The 22,008-nt window shown below is 40.4% G+C and overlaps 1 protein-coding gene across 1 annotated transcript in view; it reads right to left on the bottom strand.

The window, feature by feature from the left end:
- Positions 1–15,671, bottom strand: part of Maob (monoamine oxidase B) — a 92,664-nt gene extending 76,993 nt beyond the window's left edge. The window contains exon 1 of the mRNA XM_050160833.1: positions 15,507–15,671. Within this exon, the coding sequence (XP_050016790.1) occupies positions 15,507–15,552 (46 nt within the window). The 5' untranslated portion in view covers positions 15,553–15,671. The remainder of the gene's footprint in view (positions 1–15,506) is intronic.
- Positions 15,672–22,008: the final 6,337 nt, after the last annotated feature.

The raw sequence follows: 22,008 nt of genomic DNA, 5'->3' as shown, positions 1-22,008 counted from the left end.
ATATATGAGCCTTACCTATACTTAACATTCACAAAGATGGAAGGCATTTTGCTAAGAGAGGGACTCAACTGAGACACAATCACAGTAGGGAGATCAGAGAGCAGCTCTGAACGTGAGATGGCCCTCCAGAGTCCCCTCGATTGAGACAAGGAATCCAGTCCTGTGTGCCACCACACCAGTTGTACAGTGCCTTCAGGAAAAGGCAACACTCATGCATGAGTCCATTTCCTCTGACCAAGGGGGTTCCCAGAGAAATTTTCAAATGTAGTCCAGTAGCAGCTGACATATCAGCCCATTCTGTATGGATCTTACAGTATACCACAGCACCCATTACACTGTCATTTTCCAGTCAAAGAACAAAGTAAAATTCCAATGCTCTAAGTATATTAACTATAGATCTACACTTTAGCCACTTAACGAATATTTGAGAGAATAATATTTGAATAGGCCATTGATATCTTCAATAAATATTGACAAGATTTCCTCTAGTGTCTCTGAGGCTGTTAAAGTAAAGCAGGGTTAACATACACAGTGAGAGTCTGTTGGAGAAAACTAATTTTTCCTTTGAATTGTAGTAGGAGCGGTGGGGCTGCGTCCCCGGCACCCGGCTGCCCACATGGCTAGCTTATACCCCAAAATAATTACACGGAAACTGTATTCTTTTAAACACTGCCTGGCCCATTAGTTCCAGCCTCTTATTGGCTAGCTCTTACATATTGACCTAACCCATTTCTAATAATCTGTGTAGCCCATGAGGTGGCTTACCAGGGAAGATCTTAACCTGCGGCTGTGTCGGGAGTGAGAGTCATGGCGACTGCCCAATTCAGCTTCTTTATCCCAGCATTCTGTTCTGTTTACCCCACCCACCTATGTTCTAAGCTATGAGGCCAAGCAGTTTGTTTATTACTTAACCAATGAAATCAACAGATTAATATATGACACTCCCACATCATTGAATTTTTTTTTAAAATGAAGTTGTCAAGGAGCGATAGCTTATTTTCTGCATTAGATGGATTTTTTTTTTTTTTCGAGACAGGGTTTCTCCATAGCTTTTGGTTCCTGTCCTGGAACTAGCTCTTGTAGACCAGGCTGAGCTCAAACTCACAGATCCACCTGCCTCTGCCTCCTGAGTGCTGGGATTAAAGGTGTGCGCCACCACCGCACGGCTTATCTTCTGCATTAGAGATGGGAGCCACTGACCACTTCCTCTTTCAGCACTGGGACCCTGTCTGACTTGAAATCTTCCTTCTTCCCAGCCTCAGTGCTCCAGCAGACTTGTTTTCTTCTCAGTTTCTGAATGCCTCTCAATAAGAGGCTAGAGGTCATTTACACTGACTTCTATACATCTTACTTGATCTTGCCTCAGATGATAGCTTTCTTATATTTGTTTGGTTTCATTGATGCAGGACCTTACTATACAACCCCGGGTTACCTGAAACTCTCTTAGCGTAGGATGGACTTGAGCTCAGTGTGTAGTTCAAGATGGTCTCAAATTTGATAATTTCCTGCCCTCCCACCTCTGAACTCTGGGATTCCATATGATTGATAAATTTATAAGAATACTTCATATTATTGCATTATAACTTATTTAATGCACCATCTCTTGAACACTGGTGTTTTTTCCAAATTTCTTCTTTTAGACAAAGTTATAATACATATAAATTGTTGTTCATAATACTATTTCTTTATGAAATTATTAGAAATAAATTTTGGAATTTCCCTTCAGTTCTTTTAGTATTTCAAAACTGTCACCCCAGACAAATTTCACCAATTTATTTTAATATTGAATTTCTTAGTCAATTCAAAAGAAAACAAGTATTCTCCCCATCTATAATACAGCACAAAGAAACCCATAATTCTTCATCAGTTCGGAACTGTAATGCATTGAAGTTGTTGATAGTAGCAGTCATAAGCAGATTCAGTTTTTTTCAAATTTTAGTGAATTTTTCATCTATGAATGTGCAGTCAACACCTTTTTGTCTACAACGGCTACTATAAACATATTTTTATCTTTGTAAAATATTGGATACAATTTATCCTGTTCTTCTAGACATCTGCCATCATTAATTAGCTGATATGTTTTGTTATAGAAATGAAAATAGCCTTATGACCAACCATTTTCTGTGACTAATTATTTTTATTCATCTAGATAAGATGGAAACAGAGCTTCATCCACAGCCTATTGTAACAGCTGATCAAACAGCTGTTTTATGATTACATTTTAATCTCTTCTCCAGTTTACATTCATATGCTATGATAGATTTTAGTATACACAGGAGAGATGTGAGATACGGCCGACTGAGAATGGTCCTTTTATGCTATGCTAGTCAGTAACAATCAAACTAGTCTTGTTAAGCACCAATGATAAACTCACATACAGGTGTGCATTAAAATGAGTTGTTCTCATTTCATCAAATGTGTTTTCCTATGTTATGGTTTCTGTGGGGGAGAAAACTGTTTTTCTCATTTGCTCGCTCTTTGGTTACTTTGTTTACTCAACAAACCTCTGTTGAGTGCACTGTTTGCCAAGCATTGAGCTAGAATAATGAGATGCGGATGGACAATATCTTTGAGATGTACACTAAGCAGAGAGAGGCAAAGACACAGGTGAAGTCCCTGAAGGATAGTGTGGTGAGAGAGATATATTATGTGGTTTAGAAGAGAGATTGGTGGGGGAGAATGGCCATGCCCAGCAGTAGATGACAACAGAAAATGAAATAAATGCTATTTTTTGGAGATAACATTTTTTGGTCACACTCATTTGTTTAGGCACTTTTTTAATCTTGCTGGTCTTTTGTTTGTATATTACGGTTTTCAGGTTTGTGTCTTTATGGGTTTTGTTTACGTGTGTATGCGTGTGTGTGTGTGTGTGTGTGTGCATGCTGTTTCGGGTTTGTTTTGTTTTGTTTGTGTTGTGGTAGTCTGTTTGCTTTTTTATTTGCCTGTTTTCTCTAAAGAGAGAGAAAGAAGGTATGGAGTTTAATGGATGAAAAGGTAGAGAATATCTGGGGAAAAAGGAGAAAGGGAAATTATATTCAGTGTATTTTTACTGTACGAGTTTTCAATAAACATAATTAATGAAAGATATTCATAAGCATTCATAAAATGCTATTAATTTTAAAATGGATAGTAATGAGTATATAATAAATAGTTTCTATGAAGAAAATATAGATTGAAATAGTAAGAGTAGGTAATTTTATGAGGTTTAATTATACCTGAGTTTCATTTCCTTCTTGACATTTTTTGTAAATTTATAGATTTCTCTTCAACAAATATGTATTATTTTTATAGTTTCTATTATTAAAAATATTCCCAGCTCTCTAAAATGTGTGTTAAAGTATAAATCTCACAGATGGGATGACTGAAACTTCCATTTATCTAAGTGGAATTCTTTCTTCAAACTTCTAAGGGTATTCTGGCTATTAATTAATTTGGCTGTTCCTATTTCATTTCATCCTTCTGTTAGATGACAATCTCAACTGTTTGCTGCTACAATGTAGCAAACTAGAAATAAACCATAGAAGTGTGATAAAATTAAAACAAAATGCAATTTAAGGTAGAAATGCAACTGAGAGCCTAAGAGGGAAAAAAAAAACAGCCTCGTCTCCAAATGATGAAGCCATGAATCCATATTTAATATGAAAAATTGGTGGAAATATTGGACAGATTAATAAAAAGCAGTGAGGGTGTTTGGACTAGAAGGAAATAAAGCTGAGACCTGTCAGGACACCTTTGTCATTGTCAAATTCTGGAAAATACTGCTGCTGAGCAAGCCAGAATGAAACAACAATGGGAGAAAAAATTGACACAAAACCAAAGGCTTATTAAACACTAAACACTTCAGATGTCTTTTAACACTGTGTATGGTAAGATGACTAATAATATTTTATAGGTTGCATCCATGTAAAAGTTGAAGGAAAGAACCACTCCAAAAATTGTTCTGTGACCCCCCCACATGCCATGTCACTAATACCCACCCATACATTACACAGACATACTACTAATAAATAAATAAAAGTGAAAAAATATAAAAATGAATAAAATATTTTATAAAAATAAAAAAGCATTTAGAGAAATAAATAAAATCCGGTGTTCTTGAGCTGGGGATGTAGCTCAGCAGTGAAATACTTCCTTAGTAAGCATAAGGACTTAGATCTCATTCCAAACACAACTCAAAATGAACAAGTGAGGAAGGAGGTGGTTTTATCTAATAAGTAAAAATCTTAAGAAGCTTTCATATCAGAAATCACTTAAAACATTATCTCAAAAGAAATTCATCACTTGAATGTTCAAAATTAAGGAAGAATTTTACCCTTTTAACAATCCTTTTGTAGCATAAATCAGTTTTATGTAGATTCCTTAGAAATAAAGCCTAGTGAGCTCTTGAGAGAATGTAAAGTCGGGGCTGAAGAGGTAAGTCATCAGTTAAGAGCATTTGCTGCTCTTTCAGAGATCCGAGATTCAATTCCCAGCACCCACGTGTTCCGATATTCAATTCCCAGCTCACAACAATCTGTAACTTCAGTTACCGGAAATCCAACACTCTCCTCTGGGATCTGGGGGCATCAGACACATACACAGTGCACGTGTATACATGTAAGTAAACACTCATGCACATAAAATAAAATTAAATGAATCCTTAAAAAAGGAAAAAATGGGCTGCCACATATATAACCAGAACAAATTTCCAAGCATTCTGGTGCAGGGCAAAATCACCAGTTCTTTAGGTCCATGGTTCACCTAAACAGAAACTCTCATTTTGACATGCATTTTAAACCTAGCAGGATATTTTCTCTTTCAAGTTTTCAGAGTCCCTCTGTAAGATGACTTGTAAAAGAAAATACCCAGTTACTTGTAAAAATAAGGTCAGTATTTCCTGATGGAGCAGCTCCCACTCATGGAGAAAAATCCTAAAACTGAGCAAGCGCTGGCTTATCCAAGCTGCACATTTAGAAAAACAGCTGGGATTTGAAGTGAAGTCCCCAGATCCTCTAAGCCTTGTGCTTCACATCTAGGTTAGCCCTCTTCCTTTAGGAGGTATATGGTTTAGCTCCATTCTTCAACAGGTTCTCAACTATGGAGCCAGAGCCTGGGAAGACCCATAATCCTCACCCAGGAATTCTATTGGTTTAACCCAGTTTCTGGGGGCTTTGAAAGTCTAGAGCTAGAGAGACAAATCATAGCATGTCCCTGATTTTGACAAGTTTGTGATCAGATGAAAATTCACAAATCTTTAATCAGATCATTTGTCCTATGAGACATTGTCTCATGTCATTTCAGGCTGACCTGAAATTCACTGTGCAGCTGAGCGTGATTTTGAACTTCCAATCCTTATGTTTCCATGTCCTGAGGACTGAGAATACAAGGCATGAATCATCATGTTTGGTTTATGCAGTATTACGCATGGAGCTAGAGGCTTTGTGTATGATAGGTAAGCACTCTACTGACTGAGCTTCAGCTGCATCCCTTAACAGATAATTTAAATAAAGCACAGTAGATGAGATGCAGTAATAAAATCAGACATGGGGCATTGCCAAGATTATAAGTATCATGTCCACCAAACCTAAAACTGAAAGTTAAGTTATGAGTAGTTCATGCCCAGGGTCTTATACAACTGTATACATTCCATTCATCCTGGGTCCTAGCGCACACCTACCATTACACTTTTATCTTCTCACCTGTAATGACTTAATACCACTGATTGGACATACTCTTTAAGCTGCAGACATTCTAATTTAAGGCATATCAATTACTGTATTGTGAATTTGAAAATTGTTAGGAATAAATGTGTGAATTTACTAAATTTGGGTGGTAAAACGCCATCTGTCATTAATATCTGGAAACAGTACTATCAACAATGAAATGTTATTATATAGACTTTACTGTGTCAGTGCTCCTGGAGGCCAACACCTTGGAGAAATAATCTAGAAGCTAAATTATCTCTTCAAGTTCACAAGATAAATCAAAGCCAGAGACCTCTTGTATGTTTTATTTGATCAGAAATGTAGAAATTATTAGAACAATTGAGTTCCTCAATTATATGCTATGGTATTTAAACTAAGCATTAACTGTGTGCAGATCCGTTAAGGTAATTACCCTACTAAAATCTTCTGAGAATGTGTGTACTTGCAGCCGTGTGAGTGAATGAATGAATGATACCAGAGCAGAATTAATCATCATTCCACAGATGGACATGGTGACACACACCTGTAATCCCAGTGTGTAGGAAGGTGAGACCAGAGCATCTGAAGATTAAGAACAGCCTGAGCATCAGAGTAAGACTCTGTGTCCAACAAAATTATTGTTATAGAGAAATTGCTGTAGTGGACAAAGGTGAAAAGACTGAAACTTGCTTCCCTGGATGTGTTATTCTCACAAGGAGAGTAGAACTGAAACAGGGAATGGGGGCAATCCTAATGTTATTATCTGCAGGCATCAAGTCGATTGTAAGGCTTTGTAGAGCAATATGTTTGGGATTTCTGGTATTTGACATATTTATGTTTTAGATGTATATTCCAAAGCAAGTTTAAGCTTTTTCTTTAAATTCAGTCACTGGCTTCATATATCATCTGTATATGTGAACAGAATAAGCAGTGCTTGCAAACAGAATTCTTTGTTGAAATAGGCCTTGTTTCCCCATCTCCCTCCCCCTCCCTCCTTCTCTCTCTCTCTCTCTCTCTCTCTCTCTCTCTCTCTCTCTCTCTGTGTGTGTGTGTGCGTGTGTGTGTGTGTGTGTGTGTGTGTGCAGACACAAACTAATTCTACAAGTCAATTTCTCAATCTATTACTGGATAAGTGGTCACTTTGTGAGCCTGATTAACAAGAATAGTCAACATTTCCTGTATACTTTGCAGATGCTGAGCCCCTTTCCAAACTCCTAACATACATTTTCTCTTTATTCTTCTCAACCACTTTATATAATAGATAATATAGATGTTATTAGTAACCTCATTTGCCAGATGAGAAAATGAAGGCAGGGAAAGTTAACTATTTTACCAAAGGTAGCAAAGCTTGTAAGATAGGACACAACCCTTGAAAGTTGTTGCCACTGCTGCTGCTCCTATAAGGCACAGAGCCCCTACTTCATTGCCCAGCTAGTGGGAGGACGGTAGTGAAGTACTGTAGAAGGCTCATTTGTGCCTTGTAGAAGGAGCTGTGGGCTGTGTTCCTGTCACCTGGCTCCTGGCCTCTTGGCTAGCTTATGTTCCGAAATAACAACACACAAACTGTATTCATTTAAACACTGCCTGGCCCATTATATCTAGACTCTTCTTGGCTAACTCTCATATCTTGCTTAACCCATATTTAGTAATCTGTGTAGCACCACGAGGTGGTGTCTTGCCAGGAAAGATTCAGCATGTCTGACCTGGCAGCTTGCTCCATCGCATCTGACCAGAGAGGAGAGGCATTGTGTCTGCCTAACTTCCCTTCTTCCCAGCATTCTGTTCTGTCTACTCCACCCACCTAAGGGTTGGCCTATCAAATGGGCCAAGGCAGTTTCCTTATTAACCAATGAAAGTAACTCCTCCATCAGTGACTTAAACCTACTCTGCTGACTTCTGAAAATGTGCAAGAAATTGTTCTTTAGTGATATGTGGTTTCACCCATGCAGACCACTTATAGGCTCCTCCTACCAATACACCCTAGGTGTAAGGAGGCATTGTCATTAGAATCCTAATGAAGCTGCCATGAAAAGTCAAGCATGTAGACAATGCTCAATATGCTACAGCTCTTTACTGTTATTAAGTAACAGTGTTGAATGGATAATTCTGTTTTTTGTATACCTTTTATTATAATGAAGATAGGCATCAAGGGGCCACGATAAGAACTACATCAGAGTTAGAACAGCAGCCTGGCTGGGGTGATGCTGAAGCACAGATATGGGGATTCACAGATTTCTCCAGATGAGGAACCAATGAGCTCCTCCAGTCCCTTGATGGGGGTCTGTGGCAGGACACAGTTAGAAGTGGGCAGGCTGCTACCAATGCTTAAATTTATGCACACATTTTGTTGCTATCACCTATGTGAGTCACATCCAGAAAAATTATTGGCTCCTGAAAAGGAAGTAGTTATTACATTTAAAAGTGCCTGTTTCTTCTCTCAGGGACTGGGGATTGCATTAAGAGAAATAAGCAAGGCACAGAAAGGTAAGAAGTGGATGACCTCACTCATATTTGGAAGCCAGAACTGCTGATCTCACAGAAGAGAGTAAAATGCACTAGAGGCTGGGAAGGACTAGAGTAAGGTCATACAGTGAGACAGCAGGTAGCAAAACACAGTCATATACGTATTATACATAGTTATAGTGTTCTATATCATTGTTACTGGACTATAGAATACAATAGTTTTTAAAACTGTTTTATTCTGAAGTTCTAGGATTGCACCCAAGGCCTTATGCATGCTGAGAAATCACTCTACTACCGAGCTACAATCCACAGCCACAATTTATTATGTATTTTGCAAAGTGCTAAAAGAGGCAATCAAAGGTTCCAATGCAAAGCAATACATATTTTGAAGAAAAATAAATGCTAGTTACACTGATTTGATTGTACAGTGTGTATGTGTGTGTGTGTGTGTGTGAGAGAGAGAGAGAGAGAGAGAGAGAGAGAGAGAGAGAGAGAAACGTTATCAGATAATATAAGATTATTCTGGTTGATATAAGATACATTAGGTACAGAGGTCTCACTAATAGAAGTTATTTTATAATACATTTACCTTTTTGGGAAGAGAGAGTCTAGAAGTCTCCAAACAAAAAGCAATGATCAGGTAGTGAGGACACAAATTATCCTAATTTGATTAGAACATGTTATCTATATCTATTGACATATCACACTGTGCTTCATAAATGTGTTCAATTATCACATATAAGTGGAAAAATTTTAAATAAGGTGAGAAAAATATTAACTACCCTGATTTGATCATTACAGACTGTATAAATGTAAAAGATTATCATGTAATTCACCATATATTTGTAAGATTAAAATTACAATCAAAATTAGAAATACATATGTAAAAAAGTTGTTTTTAAATATTACTATTTGCATTGCATATAATGGTAATGATTTTTACAGTACAAAGGTGAAGGCCCCGTTTTGTAATAATTACATGTTGAAAGTGCTTTTAAAAAATGTTTTAACTGAAATAGAATGACGTCACTTCCCCCTCCTTTCCTCCCTCCGGTTTTTTCTATCTGCCTTGCTTCAGATGAGTTCAGTGGTTTTTAGAAAAGGGAAAAAGAAAAAAGCTCTTTGTTCAGAAAGAAAAGGCATATCACAAGCCTTCTTTCTAAACCTCTGAAATAGGCAAAAAAAAAAAAATCCATTGTGACTTCATGATAGCAATTGGAAAGGCAATGTGTTTCATTGTGACATCTGCATACAGCATAAAGCATACTTGACCCCACCCCTTCTCTCACCTTTCTCTCTCCTCCCCCTCCTTCCTTCCTTTCCCCTCATTGCCCCCTTTCTACTTTCTGTTGCTTTTAAAACTGGTCTTTCTCCTGCTTTATTTTCCATGGAAGCAGTTTTTCCTTCCCTGTTCACTGGGAATTATTTTCCTAGTACACGTTTTGAATCATTTCTAATTTTAATTTTCAATTTTTTATCAGTTAGTAAGCCTTCTTTTCCAGTGAAAAAATAAGCAAGGAAGCAAGTGATGAGAAAAGCCATGCGAAGTATCTTAGGCGAGTGGAGGAAATAGGGCTCATGTGCAGTTTTCACGGTTTCGATCTATGCTTACTGAATACGGCCCTGGCCTTTCTGTTTTTTTTTTTTTTTTTCTTAGCTGGGATATACAAATTTCCAAGCACATTATCAAATTATAGATGTTTTTGAACATTTCGCTTAAGGAGAATTTCTCCATTTTTTTTTTCCTTTCATGACAGAGAAAGAGGAGGCTTGACTGTCAATCCCAAAGACATCTCTACCCCCAGTGTCCCTGAACTCATGATATCTTATGACTGTGAATGGCACTTCCTATCCAAGCTAGTCCCACCAGCAGGCAGCCAGCTCACTTTCCTAACCACATACATCACTCACCCACCATATGTTGGATTTAGAAGGTAGATTCATGCTCCTCCAAGGATCTCAAGCAAGTGTCTCCTGCCTCTTCTTTCCCAAATCTAGCAAAATCTTTCTCTTTTCTGCTTTGAGTTGCTCTTTCTTAGCTTTTATTTTGGTGGTTGAGTAGGATCTACTCCAGACTTGCAAGATAGTTTCCATGACTGCAGCAACCCAAACATTAAAAAATTGAAACTGCAGCACTGCCTGCCAGGTCCAAGTAGGAGATTCAGTTTGCTTTGCCAGTTTTCTGGAAATGGACGACCTTCTTCTTCCACTAGTAGGGAATCACTTCTAATCAGACATTTCTAAAAAGATACCTCAATTGCACTGAAAGCTTTTAAGCATTAGAAAGAAAGTTATATATTAACTAGCTATACCCTGAGTGTGTCTCTCTGTTTATCCTAAAGGGAGGAATTCAAATTTGCTGACAGCTTTAAAACTTATCAGGGGATTATCAGATTGCCCATGTTTAATCATTAACTAGGTTTAAAAAACAGAGTGGAATTTGGAAACATAAACCATTGTGTCAATCACCTCCTGACTCTAAAACTGTGTACTCTCAACTTGACTTGGGCCATTTCTTCCATGGCAGTGACTTTAACTCTCTGTCATGCACATCTATGGCACCAAATTCCTCCTTCAGTTTCTGGCTACTAGATTTCTGTTCCTAAGTGTATTCCCATCACTTCCTTTCCAGCTGTCTCAACTTTCCCCACAAACTTGTCCTCTCCGAGTTTGTGGGAAACTGTTCTTTCCAATCCCTTTTACACCAGCACTCTCTCCACATTCCCGGTCATCTCACATTTATTTTTTAGGAATTAAAAAGTATCACATTCACTTACAACAAAAGATGATAAAAACATAAAAGGCTCTCCACGATTTATCTCTTATGACCTTTAAAAAAACTTGGAAAAATTTTAAATCAATTCTGCTGTGTACCCAGACTTAAAGCTGGAATTCCAGGCTTGTGCCACCAGGGCCACCATCCCAAGTGACCTTTCAGTTTTGCTTCTGTCAGACCTCTCCCTCATTCTTCCCAATTATATTCTTTCCTTAAGAGGTATTACTCTTTTATTTTTGAAATTAAAATATAATTACATCACTTCCCCATTTTCTATTCTCCCTCTAAACCTCCCATACCTCTTCTTGATACCTTTCAGATCCATGCCTCCTTTTTATATTGTTTTATACATACATACATACATACATACATACATACATACATACATACATAATATGTACTCACATATATGTATATACACATAAACTCAAATGAATAGATACAACCTGCTCAATCTGTTTATTCGGGCCTGACCATCTGGAAGTGGGTAAGCTATTTGGAGACTCTTTCCTGAGGAAGACTATTTTCTCCCCCTGAGCATTCCTTAGTTGCTAATAGTTATTCTTAAGGGGTGGGGTCTCTTGAAATGTTTCCTTTCTGTGTTATCATGTCTATTGGTGTTGTACTTGTTCAGGTTTTGATTAGGCAGCCATATTGTTGAGGGATCATGGCTGAAGCTTCCCTGTCACTTCCAGGAGACACAGCCTTTCAACAGATTTCCTGCTGCTTCAGCTCTTATAGTCTTTCTGTTCTCTGCAATTCTAAGTGCTTCCTGAACATGCAACTAGGTCTTTCCCATGCATGCTTTCAGCATCTACATCACGTATCCATTTCATGCTTTCTCTAAAGCCCAGGTCCCTCCTCTTGTGTGTGAAGTTTGCCCATATTTTCCCAGATTCAGATATGTTCTACAATCACCTTCTCTAGAGTTTTGCATGTGTGCTACCAAAGCACGTGCCACGGGCCATTTTTATTAATTGTTCATGACTGACTGTCACATTCACTTGTGAGGGTTCCAGGATCAACAACCTATGTTCAACTTTAATTCCCTTTGTGTGAGATAGGAGTAAGTGTTCATTAAATGAAAGAATAGACTCCTGTTTTCACACACACCAGTTCACTCATGTGTGTTTGTATGTGTGAGTGTATGGGTGGTATGCATACATCTATGTGGGTGTGGTTGTACAAGTACTCACGTGTGTGTGTGTGTGTGTGTGTGTGTGTGTGTGTGTGAGTAAGCCAGAGGTCAACATAACAGGCACTATTTTTTTTTAAGATAGGGTTTCTAGCTTTTCTGGGCTTACAACTATGTGCCTTCATACTCAGTTCTTTTGTTCATATATATATATATAACTTTATTGTATGGGTACTTGCCTGAACTTATAGACTGTTGTGATCTGCTATATGGGTATTGGGACCAGAACCCAGGTTCTCTGCAAAGGCCAGCTCTCCAGTTCTCTCCAGCCCCATCTCATTTTTTAAACGGATAAATTTTGTCATTTGACAACTTCATATACATATATATGCATATGTACATATATATAAATAGATATGTATAGATATGCAATTATATGACCTCCCACCAACATCTTCTCTTATCTCCCTTTTATTCCTATCAATCATCACCTCACTGATTCATTGATACTAGTTCGTTCCATACTTTGTTTTTATTTTGTAATGCATTTATTTTAATCTGGGCCATATATATGACCAGTGGATTTGAACTACCTATTGGAGTCTGGTTAGGTCACCAGCGAGCACTTAGCTGAAGGTCTTACATTTCTCTGAATATATCAATACCAAATAGTTCATCAGTGGTGAGTAGGGCCCCATGAACCTCTCCTCCACCCATACCTGACTGTTGATGGGCCCATTCTTTTGCAGTGCTGTGAGTTCCCAATTGCAGTTGCTGTGTGTTCTGCAATAGGTAGCATTCCCCAGAGCTACTCCCTGTCTCCAAGCTCTCACATTATTTTCAGCTGTATTTTACATGGGTTCTGGGGAGGAGGGTTAACTCCATCCTCACGTTTCTGTAGCAAATACTATACTGACTGAGCTGTCTTCCTAGTTTCTGTCTTTTATAATTTATTTACAGAACTAGAGATCTAACTCACTGGTAGAGGTAACTAAAATGTTTGAGGTCAGAGTTCCATTCCCAGCACAGCAAAGGTAGATATTTCCCGGATGTTTTGATACAGTTATGCACAGCGTAAGACTCAAATGAGAATAATTATTTCTATCTACTCAAACATTTATTATTTTGTGATGAAAATATTAATAATTATTTTTTTTTCTGATTCTTGTTTTAATATATGGTGCATTTTTGGTCTCTATAGTTAGCCTACTGCAACACAGCCCATAAGAAATCATTTCTCCTTAGATTGTCCTCTAGAAATCTCAACTCTCTTCATAGAGTGATAGAACTTGTGTTGTTGTTTAAGAAAAGTTTGTGTTACAGGAGGCTGGCATTGAACTTTTGGTCCTCCTATCCTCCTGCTTCATCCTTCCCATCACAGGGAATCTGAAAGTGTGCTACCATGTGCATCTGTCTTCCATTTTGACACCTTCAGTGCCCTGCGTGCCATATTTTAGACATTTCCAAACCAGAACTCGCATTTTTCACTTACCCTTCACAATAGTCTTATAATCTGACTATGATTCACTGGTGTTATCTGCAAGGAGCAGATATAACAAGTCTGGGCCTTGGATCTCTTGCTTTCATTAGCAGAATATCCATTCCACACAAAATTCTGAGCAAAGGGAAGTCTCTTATCATCCACTTGTGTTGATCAGAGTTAATGCAGAGGTTCATCAAGGTTTATGAAAGCAGTTAAACCTTTATACACCTCTCCTGTGCAAGTCTAACATGAATAATTTCAGTGAGTTTGAAGGTTTGGAGCATAGAAACTGGGGATGTAGCTTAGTGGCAGAGGCCTTGCATGGTATGGTGAAGCTGTGGGCTCTGCTCTCTGCACTAAAAATACAAACATACTGTTCTTTTGTTTTGGTTTGTTTTTTTTTTTGTTTGGTTTGTTTTCTTGGTTTTTCAAGACAAGGTTTCTCTGTGTATTTAGCTCTGGCCATCGAGGAACTTGCTCTGCAGACCAGGCCTCAAACCCAGAGATTTCCTTGCCTCTGCCTCCCTAGTTCTGGTATTAAAGGTAGGCACCACTAAGACCCAAGCATTCTGTTGAAAGTTTAAGGCATAAATCAGAAAGACCAAAAAAAAATGGGGCAAAGTAGAAAACCCCTCACGGCCCTTTGGGAAAGCAAAGGACTTTAGTTAGTGGCCTGAAAAGAAAAGGTTTAGTTCCTCACAAGACAACATAGTGTCTGGAGCAGTAATATCGTCTATGGCACTTGGGTGGGAAATGCTTTGACGTCCAAGTTTCTCTTAGAGAGAAGGCAGGAAAAGCATTGCCACGAAAGCTGAGTGTGTGTCCACTCTTACCACCTCAGCATACTGTGCTCACGCATCAGTGCATTTGCAGCGCCAGGCTGCTTGCCTCCCATGGGTAAGTTCAACATGGCTGACTACACAGAGGTATTTAATCCAAGCTCTGACCCAGAGGTGAGAAGGGCTGCCATGAAAACAGAACGAAGATTAGTAGGCAATGTTCAATGCTTGTGGCCTCTCTCTGGTTCCCAGAGAGTCAGGTCACTTGTCCAGTGCTCATGACAGGAAGAAAGGTGATCTCCTGATAAATATGGTCCTTTAAGATCAATGGAAGACAAATCTTTAAACAATTTCTCTACAGATTTTGATAGCACCTTGTAGGAATCTAGGTACCAGTTAAACTGCCTATGATGAGAGCATTGCTTATTCTCACTGGCCCTGTGACTTGGAGCCGGCCTGACCTTCTCTAGAGAGTTCCATTCCTTATAATCCCCTCCCAGGTCTGACTTCTGCGCTTCTTACCTTTGTTGTGTCCATAGTCTCCCTACGGATGGGCAGTCTTTGTCCCCATTCTTAACAAATATGGAGTGGACTTGGGCCTAGTAGCAGTTTGGTCACCTTACAATACTCAGGGAGAGACTGCCAGGGTAGGTGGGGCTAAAAGCAGCATTCGCCAGGAAGGCACGGTTAGCTCTGTTGAACTCATAGCAATCAAGGGGCCACAGAGAATTTGGGAAGTCTGAGCGATGCTTGGCAACAGGATCTATCCCCTTTTCTTTTTCAAGACCACTCGATCAATGACAAGATAAAAACCTGTTGCTTGCCTTTTCTAAGTTAGTAACGTGTCTAGATCAATCTGGAACCAATATCTGACCTTTGAGGGTCTCCCAACCCCAAGTGTCTCCAGCTTTCCAGTTCCCTTTCCCCTCAACTGGAAAATTCTAGCAGCATTCTTGAAGGAAAGGATCAAAGTCTAACACCAAACCCTCAGCAAGCTTCCAGTCTCCCATTTGTGGCCAGGGACTCACTGAATCCGCTCCCCAGGAAAAACACAGACAGACAATAGCTCAATTCCACCCACAAGGACAGCCTCAGGTACAGCAAGAGTCGGTATTCTGGGGTCCGCCCCCGACCCTTTGCCTTGCTGGCCTCCCTTGAGCTGGCCATTTGTCTGAGAACATAGCAGGAGCTCACAGTGGCGACTGACCTGATATGCCGCCCCCCACCACGATCACGTCGCATTTGTTGCTCATGGTGCTCGCTAGGTTCCAGGCCGCTCACGTCGCCCGCTACTGTGTCAGGACGTTTGCCTGTAGCCGCGCTGCGTGCTGTCCCTTCACGCTAGTGCCTGGGCAGAGCGGCTTTAAGCTGGCAGGCGCCTGGACTCTGAGCCCCGCCCTCCTGCCACTGCGCAAGTCCTCGCCTCCGCCCCTTGCCCGACGGTCCAGGGTTAAGGAGGGCGGACACTCCAGCTGAGACGGTGACCTAGAACAACAAAGTCCTTCCTCTGAGTAAACAATCCCTTGCTTTCTGCTATGTATTTTCCAATCAGCCTTGCAATCACTCTATGCTACTGAGAGGATAGAAAGTCTTTTAATAGGGGTGAAGAATCAAATATTGAGAGCTTTGCAAGTGCCAGGCATTGTGTTAAACTCATTGTGCAAGATTCCCGTTCAACTTCACAATGACCCATTTTACACAAGAAGAAAGCAGACAAAATACTAAGCAAAAAGCTAGAAAGTAAAATTATGTTAAAATGTCACCTCGTGGGGCTCAAGAGATGGCTCTAACAGAGGACCCCTGTTCAATACACACAGCCATCTGTAAATCCCAGTCCCAGGGGATCCCACACTCTCTTCTATCCTCCAGTGGGCACCAGGCACGCACGTTGCATTCATACAGGCAGGCAAAATACCCACATACATACAACAATTAAAATCACATCGTACCCCAGAGATGTTTGATTAATATCTGCCCACTTCCAGTAATAACAATAAAGGGAAGAGTTCAAGGCTCACCATATCAACCTAACAGAATTATCATTCCCAGCCCTGATCACCTCCATTTCAATTATCTGCTTTGCCCCCCCCCACACACACACATCGTAACACTTTATTTAACTGCAAAAGACTGCCCTAACTTGTGCTGAAGCACATAACCAAAAGACACTCAATTTTCCACACTTCCACAAGGCAAAGAAAAATGGAATCTGTAGGAGACCAGAGGACGGGAAGCTCAGTGGTAGAGGCCTTGCCTACTATCAGACAAACCCTAAAACACCCAGTGCCACAAGGGAAATAATGCAACCAATTGCCCATTGAACAACCAATGCATGTATAGTGTAAACCATGGAGGATGGTTCCCAGAAAGTTGGTGATGGCAGGGGAGAGGCCTTGGGTAGGCAAGTGGAATTTGGGAGTTTCCAATAGAGCACGGTGAGTTATTTTTATCCAATGTTGGGTTGGCTACCCGGGGACTATGGCCTTTACAGATACAGAAGTCATTCGACAGGGCTATAAATGCCTAAGCTTAAGAGATCAGGCAAAACAGGGATGTATGTTTTTCTAAGGACTAGAAAGGCCACCTTTGATAACTAAAAGCTAGAAGTGGGTAACTTTTGCGGTGATGTGCTTCTGTTCAAGGTAGTGGAACTGCCACTCTCAGAGAAATTAGCTCCAGTGAGCTGCCAAGTTGAAAAGAACCAAAGGCAAACGTGTACTTCATCTTACTTCATTCCCTAAATCCATTTGTCACTAAGGGACTTGGTGCTCCAGCTGCTCACAGACTAGGAAGGGTAAGGAGAGCCCATCTGTTGCTGAGAATCACCAGAGGCAGAAGGGTCTTGTTCTTAACATGTTCATTTTCATTGTCAACTTGGCAGGCTTTAGAAGCATATAGAAATCACATCCCAGGTGTGTACGTGAGAGTGTTTTTGTTGTGCCTAGATTACGACTCCCAGAGAGAGACCAGCAGAGAGGCCCAGACTGTAATAAGCAAGGTTTAATCAGCATAATACAAACATGTGTGGAACTCCTCTCCATCCCCGTTACAATTAGGTAGAGAGGAGTTGTGTCTCCTCTGAAAGAGAATCTTTGAAGATGCTTTGGCACGGGTACAAGGACTTCTGTTAAGTCAGCTTTCTCCTTGTTCTTAGAGCAAGGCCACTGTTCTTGAGTTAGGACATCTTTATCAGCCTGTACCAGGTGGCTGGCTGGGCTGAGCTAAGTGACCTTGTGCTCGGAATCTCCTGGGTGGGAGAGGGGAAGGTCACTATCTTCCTGGGAAAACATTCTGTTAGGAAATTTCTTCTTGCCCCTTTGAGAATAAGGGGTGAGGGTCCCACAGTTTCCTGAGATGTTGAATTGGAAAACCCATTCTAAACATGGGTGGCACTGTCCTATGGGGCTGGGTACCCAAGGTGAAAAAGGGAAATAAGAGAAAGCAGATGAGATCCATCTCTCTTTCTGACTAGATGAGATGCACAACGTGAACAGTTCCTGCCACCATGCCTTCTCCACCATAATGGACTGCATCCATGCCTTTTCCACCATAACGGACTGCATCCACTCAGTGAGTCAAAATAAACCCTTGCTCTCCTGCATTGTTTCTTGTCAGGCATTTTGCCAACAAGGAGAAAACTTAACAATATACTTAGATTCTAAAATTTCCAGACACTTGAACCCTGCACTCCACCTACAACCCTACTACAGAGGGTAATGAGCCATCTCATCCTGCAAGCAGCCCACACTGACCTCTTCCTTACCACTCCCTTCTGCATTCACCTTCATTCACAGCTCCCTGAGGCTGGGTACCTCCAGATCCCATTAAGATCAATTGAATCACATCAGGTGGAGATGATCTTAATGGGATCTGCCTGAAACCACTTTTGCTTTTTTTCCAACAGTGTTTCAACCAGTCTTGAATATCTAAGGTTTTGAGCCAAAGACAGACTGGTACTTCTCTGTGTCCACCTGACAGTGTGACAAAAAGAAAGCTTGAAGAGTTCCATGGTGTCTGGAGAAAACACACTTCTTCCTTTGAACAAAGCTAGCTCTTTACCTTTTACTTTATAAGATATAAATGGGTTGAATCAGAATTCAGACCTTGGTAACAGGGAACCAGAGCCCTTAAAGAGTTTCTGAGGCTATTTCTGTCCCTACATTGAAGTCATCCAGGCCTATATTGAGTCCTCAGTCCCCTAGGTGAGACAGTGCCTCTAGTCTGTTGTCTCTCTCTGCTTTACTGACAAAACAAAAATAGTGCTTCTGAACTTGAGCATGCGTACACAACAATCTGGACTGCACAGAAAGCCAGAAGAATTGCCTGCCTTCCTTCCTTCCTTCCTTCCTTCCTTCCTTCCTTCCTTCCTTCCTTCCTTCCTTCCTTCCTTCCATTATTTCTTGTTTTCTGTCTGTCTTTCTTTCTATCTTTCTTTCTTTCTTTCTGTATTTATTTATTTATTTTTGTTTGTTTTTGTTTTTTGAGACAGAGTTTCTCTGTAGCTTTGGAGCCTGTTCTAGAACTAGCTTTTGTAGACCAGGCTATCCTCGAACTCAGAGATCTGCCTGCTTCTGCCTCCCGAGTGCTGGGATTAAAGGTGTGCGCCACCACCTCCTGGCTCAAAAGAAGTGCATTTCTAACAAGTTCTAGAGGATAGACATTCTCCTGGCCCATCATATATACAGGTTTCTGCAGTGCTATGAATTCTAGACCAATCTCAGGCTCTAATGCCCCTTACCAACTTCAAGGAGTTCCTTTAATATTCATATGGGAGGTATCTGATACGGTTTTTAACATGATTTCTTTCCACTAGAGCACACGTTGAGGCTTAATTCTTCAAAGTGATGGTACTGAGAGATGGTTTGACATTTAAACCTCTGACTATGGGTTCTACTCCTTATCAATAAATTAATATAGTTGTGAAGAGCAAGTTATTATAAAAAAGTTTGTTATAAAGAAAGCCTGAATCCCTGCCCCTTGTTTGGGCACCACTATAGAGCCATTCCTATCGGCAGAGGTGTGGTGAGCCAGCTCCAAAGTTGTGAGCATAGGAGAACTGTCCCCATTACTCATCAGTCATGTGGCAGCAAGGGCAGGGGAGAGATACCCTCCCACCACCCATCAACACCTAAGGCAAGTGGGAGAGCTGGTCATAAGATAATAAGGGCAGGAGAGCTGTCCCTGCCTCTCTTCAGCCGCAGCACAACTGTACCACACCTGGGCAACACAGTAGAGCTGGCACTGAAGGTGTAGTGTGGGAGAGCAACCCTGAGGACATGAAAGTGGGAGAACTGGCCCCGCCCCTTGCTCATGGTGGCAAGGACTGAACCAGCCAGGGCAATGCTGGAGAGCTCACCCTGATGGTGAGGAGGACAAGGGAGAGCTGGTGGGCTGACCAAAGCAGCAACTACCCAGGCCCAGAACCAGAGTTATGAGGTGGCCCACCCCAATATCCACCCCATCTATGATCTTCTGGAGCACTTAAAGGGACTGGTCCTGCAGAGCCAAAGCTGTAGAATCTCCACAATGCAAGACAACAACAGGATAGCCAAGAGGAGTGCCAGAGAGGACCCAGCATCCATAGTGTAGCAGAAACCAGAGGCCTCTAACGAGACCTTTGCAATGGGCACTTCTTGTGACTCACTGTGTCTGTCACACTACAGCTTCCATGATAAAATTGATTTTTCCATTTTGTTTTTGTGGGTTTTCCCTAGATTTTATTTTATTTTATTTGGGGATATGTTGCAAGGGCAGAACACAGATAGGAAGAGACAGGACAATAAATGGTATAGAGATGCATTATTTGAAAGACACAAAGAATAAATAAATAGAAAGTTAAAAAAGAAATAAAGAGAGCCTGCACATCCTCTCATTCTATCGCATGCCTTTCTTCATCATGTGTCTTCATCTGCTTTTCTGCTGTGCATGGGGCCCTCACCAGAAACCAGCTCTATACTAACTCTGTGTTCTTGGCCTACCAGACTGTAAGACAAAATCAATATTTTTACTTTCTGAATATCTCATTCTCAATTATTTTGCTATAACAACAGAAACCAGACTAATACAGTGTCTACTTATTATGTTAGCCTTTATTGAATACCTGGTCTTCTGAGCCCTACTGAAGAGAACAAGATAGAAGCCTTCCCTTCCTTTCACTGGGCTCACATTTTATTAGGACAGATAGGGATCGTCGTCACAAGCAATTCCTAACCTCACTCTAGGACATATATTAGAAAAAAATAACCTAGCCAGACAATCATGGAGGCCCTCCAGTAGGAAGTGTCATTTCTTCTGGGATGATTAAAAGTTATTCAGCTAGTGAGGATAACAAGCATGCCCAGCAGAGTGAACAATAATTCTAAGTTGGAAGGCAAGCCTTAAGTTGAAGCATGGAAAGAAATGGGAAGAGGGTTGATGCAGAACCCATTCTCACCACCTTTAAGACTATCCACAAAGAGCATAAAGTTAATAATGTAGCAGTGAGTGATTTAACAGTGAATAAATGATAGGAAGCATTATTTGTTTCTGTGTGTATTCCTGTCTTCTGCCCCCCATTAGGTAATAAATCACCGCAGAAGAGGAGGTGTTATCTTTTATTCATCCACTCGAGAATAATTTATTGAACGCCAACTTGATATCAGACACTGTGTCCATCATTAAGAATATGGCATCATAAATTAAAAATGATGCTAATCCTAGGAAGACTAAACATAAAACTAGATAATTACCAGAAAGCTAATTCATGTTCGATCCGAGCAATGCTTGACACCTTTCACAAAGACATGCAGGGGTGCTGTTTGCTCCTAGCAAGATTTATTTGCCTTCTCAACTTTATGAAATCCATGTTTCTTTCATCAATTAAAATGAACATGCTTTGCTTTCATTTATTTTTTATTAGAAGACTGCCAAAAAGATAAAATGTCGTTATTACTTCTTTCTTGCTGGCTAGCTTTTCATTAAGTGATATTTCAGTGAGTCTCTTATGCCACAGGAGGTTTCAATAAAGAGGCAGACTGTGTAGAACACAGTGCACCAGATACTATCTAAGTAGTACATTTTGCCTTTTTTTTTTGATGCTGGAAGCTTGACAAGGGATAGAAAATTTATTTTAAAATTAAATCCTTTAGAGCTTACCAGCTTCTTTTCCCCGACAACTACATTAATCTTCTTGCCAAACATGCATTGAAAGGTAAAATGATGAAAGGAGCCAGTCCTAGCAGCCAGGGCAGCTCTTGCTTTAATAATATTCAGTTGAAAGAGCTGCGAGACCTTGGGACAGTCAATAGATTATCCGTCTTCATCTTAGATGCTAATCTGAGTGTTATTCGGGTCAAAGGTGTTGTTTATGGGGTGGGATGATGCAGCCATGGAACTCATAAATTGGAAGAGCTCAAGAACTTAACACCCTACTCAAAAGTTCATAGACTGCTTTAAGACAAGAAAGGAGTATGGACATGTTGCCTAGGCCTGTAATCCCGCATTTGGGAGGGAGAGGCAAAGCTTAAATGAGTTCAAGGATAATCTGAGTCACATGAGACCTTGTCTCAAAATGCAAACAAACAAAAAAGCCAAAGAGAAAACTTCTAACAGGGTCAGAAGATTTGTCAAGAACTAAGTGAAAGGAGTGTCATCAGCGAACAAGCCAGATGGCTTAATGTAACTACCCAAAGCTTTGTGGATGCATTGAACAGGCTTACTGAGACATGTTC

This window comes from Alexandromys fortis, unplaced genomic scaffold, assembly GCF_014885135.2.
Source record: "Alexandromys fortis isolate MF-2015 unplaced genomic scaffold, M_Fortis_MF-2015_v1.1 scaffold_83, whole genome shotgun sequence".
Taxonomy (NCBI): Eukaryota; Metazoa; Chordata; class Mammalia; order Rodentia; family Cricetidae; genus Alexandromys; species Alexandromys fortis.
The sequence above is the reverse complement of the archived record's forward strand: the minus strand, read 5'-3'. Positions and strand labels throughout refer to the sequence as shown.